At 45.7% G+C, this 8306-nt stretch overlaps 1 protein-coding gene across 1 annotated transcript; it reads right to left on the reverse strand.

The window, feature by feature from the left end:
- Positions 1-7: 7 nt before the first annotated feature.
- On the reverse strand, positions 8-7954 carry LOC109525364 (protein SHQ1 homolog; the record flags this gene model as incomplete). Its single annotated transcript, XM_019885801.1, has 10 exons — positions 7912-7954; positions 7125-7295; positions 6880-6944; positions 6458-6586; positions 6194-6354; positions 5969-6081; positions 5786-5883; positions 1557-1714; positions 922-975; positions 8-135 (listed from the first exon to the last, which is right to left on the reverse strand). Coding segments are annotated over exons 2-10 (1049 nt in total), but the record flags the coding sequence as incomplete, so codon positions are not given.
- Positions 7955-8306: the final 352 nt, after the last annotated feature.

The following is an 8306-nucleotide window of genomic DNA, read 5'->3' on the forward strand; positions in this document are numbered from 1 at the left end:
GAAGAACTCCCCTGAGCCGAAGCCCGCAGCTGTGTCAGAAACGGCAGCGGACACCATGGAGAAGTGTCGGTAGAGCGGATAGCATAAAACCCTTCTTCCGAATGACACCAGGACCTCCTGCAAGGAGCTGTATGTCTGAGGGGCAGAGGAGAGGACGCTCACAACAGAGACCCCGGCACTAAATCACCTCCCGACGGCGATGGCAGTCCACGTGGGTAAAGCCAGACATCTTGGCAGCGGGGGCTTTTCTCACTTTAACACAAGACTCCTATTGGTGTTCATCGCAGTCTGCGGCGTGCTAATTACTTTGAACAATCCCCTCCATTTATTGAGCAGACAAAATAGGCGCTTCAAACTCCCACCGCTGCTCCACTCGCCTCTTAATTGCTGCTTGTCCTTAAACACGGCATCCGCACTCAGATCGCTCCGGTAATGGTAGCGGCGCCGGGAGATTTGATCTCTTGTGTTCTTCTCCTTCATTGAGGCCTATTAAGGGTGCGCTGTGAGCTGGGACACGAGTGTCATCAGAGATCAGTCTCTCCCTCCGGCTTGTTTTGCACGAGTGTAAATAAGCTCTGCCGCTGCGGGCATCCAACTCAGTCACACCAGCAGTCTACTGAGGACAAGTTTCACGCTGTACACGCGGGGAGGGAGGAGGGAGGCCTGCAAGATAAGGGGTAAAGATAGGCTCATCCTTTTATGATCTCAAGACCAGGGAAAGAAAGGGAAGAACGTGGCCTGGTGTAGGAGAGGAAGGAACCCAAGTGCATGAACAGCACAGAGGTGGCGCTTGGCACAGGAGAATGCGGACTGACTGATGAGCCGGTGGGAGGCTGTTGTTTACTCTGGTGCCGCCACAAAGGAAGAGCTACTACTGCCTTTCACTGTGGTCAGCGGATGAAAACTTGGGGCAAAACGTACCTCCAGCCAACACAGCGTCCCACTGAGTTTTCTGATTGTCCACGGCGACTCCACCTGCATCATAGACACGACATAATCATAAAATAAGACAAAAATGAGAGAGCTGCATGCAGCTACAAAAGGGCCCTTGCAGACACTGGCTCATTGGAATTGGAATTTCGGGGGGAAAAAATTGGATGGACATCAGAATAAAAACTAGTTTGATCAAGTATGAACCTCGACCAAAGGCCAGAGATGAGGCAAAATTTGACTTCCTGTTGAGTCCAGACAGTTCCAGAGACATTTTTTGTACATCTTTGGCTGTCACGTACGCCTTCAACTTTTGGTAGATGTTGCTGAAACGTTCAACCAGGCTCTGTTTGGGTTCAGCGTTTTTTCATGCGTATATTTTGGGAGTTGAGTCTTATTTTGAGCTCGCCACTTGTCTTCTACAAAGGCAAACGCTTTGCTCATCTTGCCTCTGTGCACTCATCTCAAAGGGGGGGACCAAAAGAGGTCTTGACCGAGCGCTCAGTAATCTCTTAAGGCCATGAATGAAATGGAAAAGGGGTCTGAAAGATTTGACTTTGTCATCCAGGGCTACAAGTGCTTCTCGGCAGGAATTGCCTCTTCACACATAAAACGCGGCCACTTACGTTGTGCTCTCCCTGTGTCGAGCGCACTTCATAGCAGTAAGCCAGGATAATGTCCACGAGGCTGAGCCACACCTGGTGCCGCAAAGTCTTGTCGAGGAGGTACGACTGGTTGTTGAATTTTCTCAATTGCTCTTTCTCCTCGCTGCTGAACTGGATAACTGCATGACGAAATACGGAGCCGGCATTAAAATCGCTATCAAATAAAATATGCACAGAATGGTAAACCAACGCCTGCTTTGGGGAATTGTCTTTATGCAATTTAAAGAGTGGGGAAAAACAACAACAACAAAAAACGTTGAGGAATAGAAACTGTCACAGCTCCTGCTTTTGCCCCTTCTTTCCCAAAGACGTAAGACGCCCGCGTCGAGGCGACAATCTGAAACATTAATATCTCTGCCTGATTTAAAATTCTGCCAAAAATAATGTCAGTGAACAGATGTTGATGTCCGTACAGATTTCATGAATCACAATTTACCGTTTATACAGTTCCAGCGCTACTCTGACCAACTAAATGCCCTCCTGCTTTGAAACCTTCCACTGCGAGCCTGCCAGGGAAAAAAAATATCGATACAACAGCTTTATGAAACTGCACCAGTCATCCCTAATGTGGCACTGTATGCAGTAGATATAATCACATTACTTCTTTGTCATGCAGATAATACAAACGTGAAAGAAGAATAGCTTCAGCGTTTATTTTTTTTTTTTCTCGACATGACAGGTTGTTATTTAGAAATGCATTTGTCCAAGTAGCACGGCCGATTTATCTACACGACTGAAGGAGGTTTGTGTGTACGAGTAAGATGATACAGTCATCGACTCAAAAACAAAGAACAGCGAAAAAAAAAATGCATTCCCCGTGCGTCTGCATGACATGCACACATTGCACTTCCTCTCTGGCTGCAGTGGGAGCTCCGGAGATTCCTGCCGCATTACGTGAGCTCCCCGCAGATGCTACCTGACTCCATCCTCAGCGCGTCTGGCACGGGCAACAAAGAGCTACACTACTTCGCGAGCGACCACATCTGTTTGCACTCTTCCTTCGGCACTAACTTAGGGGAGGGGTGCGAGTCAAGTCAAACATCGCCAGCAGGTCTTCCACGTCGTCGTCGTCACAAAGCCGTCAAAGTAAAATGAGCATTCTGCTAAACCAGACTGTGGCGACAGTGTTCTTCTCGGCGTGAAAACGGCGCAGGCACAAAAATAAATGGAAAACTCTTCTTTGTGAGTGAGTAGACTTACGACTTCATCAAGGGATCAATTAATTATTCTCCCCACTTGACAGATAGCAGGCGCACCTCACTTTTGTGCCGGAACAACCATGAAAAAAAAGTCAATCGAGAGTCCTGAAATATGAACAACACGAGTGATGACTTTGCAGATGCAAACTTGATCATGCGTGGTCCATCCCAAGCTCATCTCATCCTGGCCCCCTGAGCCCCTCGCCTGCAGCGCTCATTTGGTGTGACTTGGAAATAGGCATCAAATGCCCACATGTTGCTTATTTGAACGCAAAGGCCGTGTAGAAATGGTCAAAATGTTTTGTTTGCATTTGAAAATAGAGCCTCCTAAACACTGGTTTCCTCATTTTCGGTTTCACATTGCAGCCATGAATTTTCATTTCGCCGCATCTCTTGAAAATATGAGTTGCCATAAATACTTTGGAGGCTCCTTATCTTCAGCCAACGGTCTCGGACTTGGGTCTTAAACTGGACAGTGATTTCATACAAGAAAGGGGGCAAATTGGTGCCGTTAAATCGAGCTCATCTTTGGCAGCTGGCTGAAGTCAGGCCTCTCCTTTCTCAGGAGCACTTTGAAACAGTCACTCATCCCTTCGTTACATCCCCGCTGGATGACTGTAAGGCACTTTTCTGTTTGAAGTCAGCTAATCCTCCATGAAGCGTCTCCAGTTGGTCCAGAATGCTGCCGCTCGCCGCTTGACTGGTAGTCATAAGAGGGAGCACATCACTCCTACTCTGACATCCCTTCATTGGCTCATTTTAGAGTTCTTTTGAAAATCCTATTCGACTCAGCATGAGACTTGATTTGGAGTTTGACTGTTTTTGTGCTTTCTACTGTCTTTGTTATTTATGATTGTTTTATTGTTTATAGGATGATATGTTTTTGCTCCATGTACAGCACTTTGCAAACGGCAGTGGTTGTTTTCAAGGGCTCTAGAAATATAGCTGAGTTGAGTACGTACTTGAAATCTTAACATTAGATTGTGCCGCGGTTACCCTAAATGTGGTCAAAGGTCACAGTTTTGCCAGTGACATCTAAATCTAGCCATAACAAGCTTCAGTAGGTCGTGAAAGGCCAAGCTGTCAGGTCCATTTAGTTGGCGACGGCGTATGAACGCGGGCCTGCAGTGGACAGCTGGGCCCTGTCAGTGTGATGGCCCTGACACCAGAGAAGACAAAAGCTCCGCTTTCGACTTCATTAATACTCGGGTCCGCACCCATCTGTCAGGTGACATGCATAGCACTGAAAAGAGGGCTGAAGCGGACCTAAAAAAGGGAATTGCTATCTTTATACAAAAGTCGTAAGAAAGATATGCATACATTGACAACTGACCAATATCGGACAACACTCGCCCTCGTGCAGAGGTAAAAATAAGTGGCATAGATGCATAAAATGATGTTTATTGTTACACATTTTGGCTTGACGGTGCACTTCCACCTGTCATTCGCCAAAACAAAAACTGGCACTTCAAAAAGCACACCTCTGGCACATTCCCGCAGTGAAAGGAACACATGCTGCTATCACATGTTTAACCACGGCCAGGTTTGGCGCGTACCGGGCTTCGCGCGATATCGCTCCCACTTGACCAAACAGACGCCACGAGCGATCGCACCCGAGTGTGAACGCATTCGAAATATCGTTACGACTGCGTGCGGAGAGAAGGGTCCTGTGACACCACTAAAAGCGCTGCCTCCAGTGAGAATGTTGTCTGTTTAATCTAAATCCTCGCTCGAGCCTGCTAGCGGCCGCGCACTCCATTTAAGCTGTAACTGCGGGCCATGCGCCTCCTTAAATCGTGCCTGTATTAGCAGATGTGGAGAGGAGCTGGATAGCTTGCGGAGGCCTTCGCCAGCCATCGTGCCTGTGGAAAAAGAAACGAAGTCGGGACGCTCCAGCTATCAAAGAGCTCATCTCCGTCTCAGCTCATGAGCAATTGATTTTCTTTCTCGATGGATGGCAAAGGGATAATAAAAGCCACTTTGAACTGTGGAAGGAAGCAGGATACTGAGAATCTGTAATCCCTTTTCGGGTTGTCACAGAAGCATTTCTTGAACGATGCCAGAAGGCATCACCGTGAACCAGTGACTGAGTGAGGTCCAAGTTCGAGCTCTTGTAAAAGGCAAGTGCCATTGCTCCTGAGGTGCCCTGGGGCATTTTAGGCAATGCAGCTTCCTAGCCGGCAAGCCGAGCCTTGACCCGCCTCTTGAGGTGGACCGTAAGAAGACTGACTGATGTGTCCTTTGGGCATTCATGTATTGCATGGGAACAATGTTAGCTCTGTGTTGAAGAGAAACCCCCACCGGTGAAATCCATTGGAGGGTACTACAAAAAAAAGGACGATGTCGGAGGTCATGAACTGGGCTGAAAGAGTTTCAACAACATCGCAGCCATGCCTTCTTATTCATCTGCTACTTTCTGCCACCTTCCGGAAGCCTTCAGATCGAGACAACTTGCTTTCGGCTGTGCGAGGTCAGACTAATATGTTTTGCAAAGACGAGACAAATATGATTTTGGACTCCATGTTGTCATTTGATATGCAATATAATATTTTCACATACAGGATAACGTTTTTAGTATGGGGAGTCCCCCCAAACAACAATGTGTATTGCAGGATTTTAATATAAATAACTACACGCATGCTGACAAAACACGACGTCGGGTGGTGCAGTGTTTACGGAAGTAAATGCGGTACCTCATGTTTGGGCTCATCTCTTTTCACTATTTGTTGACGTCCTACGTTTGACCATCAGTAATTTCTCAAGTGCAGTTCTTAGAAAAAAAACGACAACGGCATTACACAAGAGATTATAAGAGACTCCTCACTTCATACGCAACACAACTCATCAAAAACAAATTTGCTGCTAACCAAAATGCAAACGGCATACCGAGCTGAGGCCTGACTTGCGACATATTTGGGATCAAACGGAATGCACAAGTCCTATTTTTAAAAATTGCAGTACATTGGCATAAACAGGTCAAGACAAACATACCAGGCTCTTCTTCCTGCTCAGGTGAAGGAACAAGTTTTGTCCACCAAGATCTGAATTGCAGCAGTCTCCTGATCTCATCATCTTCAAACAAATCAGCTCTGCAACGATACCAAATAGGTCAGCGGAAAGACACGACATGCTGCAAAGAAGAGACGTTTCCATTTTGGTTTGCGCTAAACCTACAGGTAATGATCGGGGGAAAAGGCCTCTGCCTCTGCCTCCAGCCGTGCTCGTCTCCTCTCCGTTGTTGTTGTGCTGTCTGGATTTTTGACATCTACCACGTCACTGAGTTCTTCCTGTCAGAAAAACAACAACAGCAACAATTAAATGGCATTATGAATTAAAGCTTAATATCAGAAATCGGGAATCGGCTTTGATCCGTGCGACGGCGTTCTTTGCCTGTCTTACCTGTAATCTGCCAAACACTCCGGACCTCTTATTGCCAAAGCCATATTTCTGCAGGGCACTTAGCTCCTCCTCCGATCTCTCCACGTACACTTCCTGCTCCACCTGCCAGTCAAACTCCTCCTCATCTTCCGCATCATCGTTGGCCCCACTTTCATGACAATCTTTTCAAAATCCAAACACCGATGGCAACATAAGTCACAGCTATCTATGCACGAACATGTGCAAATGAGCGCCAACCGCCGATGACGCACTGTTGTGACTTACCTGGGCTGATGTCCTCTAACAGAGGCTTTGCTGAGCGGGACCCTCTGGGAGCGAGGAGACTTGTCAGCATCTGGAGGCCTTCAAAGTGCACTCCAGATGTTTCTTTAGGGATGTGCACAGTGAAAAGTCCTGCAGATGGACAAGACTTTTATTTGTGGTATCAACACGGTGAATCTGAATCTATCTTTACAGATGAGGCGAATTGTCAAAAAGTAAGCCAGTCCATACAACAAATGCATATGACTTAAGGTTTCATTGTTACAAAAAGATCAAAGTTGCTTGTTACAAGTCGACACGACGACATTCATTCCAGGAGATTTTTGAGCAGAAGGATTATTTTGACACCGCATGTCGTCAATAAAACAGGCTAGTATTACATACTAAAACGACCCCCACCCCCTCCCCGTTGTGTTATTACATACCTTTATCAATGTCGAATGTGGCTTTTTCTCTTCCATCTTCCACTACCCTTCCTGGAAGCGTTAACCTAAAAATAAAAATGACACAGATGGTTGACCTGTAATTCTTCTTTTGCTACTGAACCTAAAGGTAATGACATTTTCATTACATTGAAATTGCATTACACCTCTGCAATTACATTGAAATTGCATTAAACCTCTGCACTCCAAAGCAGCTCTTATATGTTGGAGGAGGCTGATCAACTCACCTCAGAAAGTAGGGTTTGGCATAAAATTTCACATCCGCTCCATCAATGTAGAGGTCGAACTCTGACGTTCTGGTGTACGGGACACGGACCGAGAGGATAAGGTACTCTGGATCCTGGCTCAGGTCAAACGCAGGCGTTATCATTGTGAATATTTTGGTGAAAAGGAAGGATCTGGAGAGCGAGCAAGGACAAGGACGCTTTCAACGCTGGCTGGAGACCTGCTGACTGTAGTGCGCCCCTGTGTGGTTCCCTCTGTTAAAACGTTGTGCTTGTTACATGTCTCCTAAACCTATCGCCAACAAATACCAATCCGATTGGAATGGTATTTGGTTGTATTTACGATAGAATTCAAAGACGTATTCACTGGCATTCATGACTTTTGTTACGCTGATTCGTAAGTAAGGGTTGAGCACATTACGCCCGTAACACCAATATAATTCTGAATATTGAGCACATGTCAATGATTTATGTGTACATTACACCGAATCGTAGGAAATCCCAAATAAAGGAGAATGAAGTCAGCGCTGTGTCCATAAGTTAAAGTATTTTTATGTGTCTGCTTGGCAAACTAGACGTCGTAGTTTTTTAATGGGAGTTTTGTTTACCCGGACCACGTTGATGCGAGTGCAAGGAATGTGGCCGAAATCACCACAGTTACAACACAAATCTGTGAACATTGTTCCCTTTTCATTCCGCACAATCCCGCAAAATGGCAGTACCCCTTTTTATTGACCTGCCGTTAACATACAATACGGTTAAAGAGTAAAAACGAGATGTATGCACTCACCAGAAACAAGTCTCACTTACACGGAGCGCCCGATAAAGCGGCCATGTTTTACCGTAATGAACCATGTACACGGTCAATAAGATATCATAGTCACTCGTCGGTTTGTTTTAACTGTGTAATTTATTTTTGGCATTCTTTTATTTGCCTGGGACAGGGTCCAGGTCGTGTATTCAACAGCCTTTATTTCTGTTGATATGAAGAGTTTAGAACATTTAGGACATACCCTACTGAATTCCATTTGGAAAATCAGCGAATTTTACTGATATGAGGATACATTTGAATTATTGAGAGTTGTTATCATTCAAAAGGTAATATGTTTCCAATAATTTTTTTCAAAATTCATATTTTTCACACTCTTACTGCCCAAATATATTGACTTTTAGATGCCCCACATA

The sequence above is a fragment of the Hippocampus comes genome, unplaced genomic scaffold, assembly GCF_001891065.2.
Source record: "Hippocampus comes isolate QL1 unplaced genomic scaffold, H_comes_QL1_v1.1 scaffold2247, whole genome shotgun sequence".
NCBI classification, from domain to species: domain Eukaryota; kingdom Metazoa; phylum Chordata; class Actinopteri; order Syngnathiformes; family Syngnathidae; genus Hippocampus; species Hippocampus comes.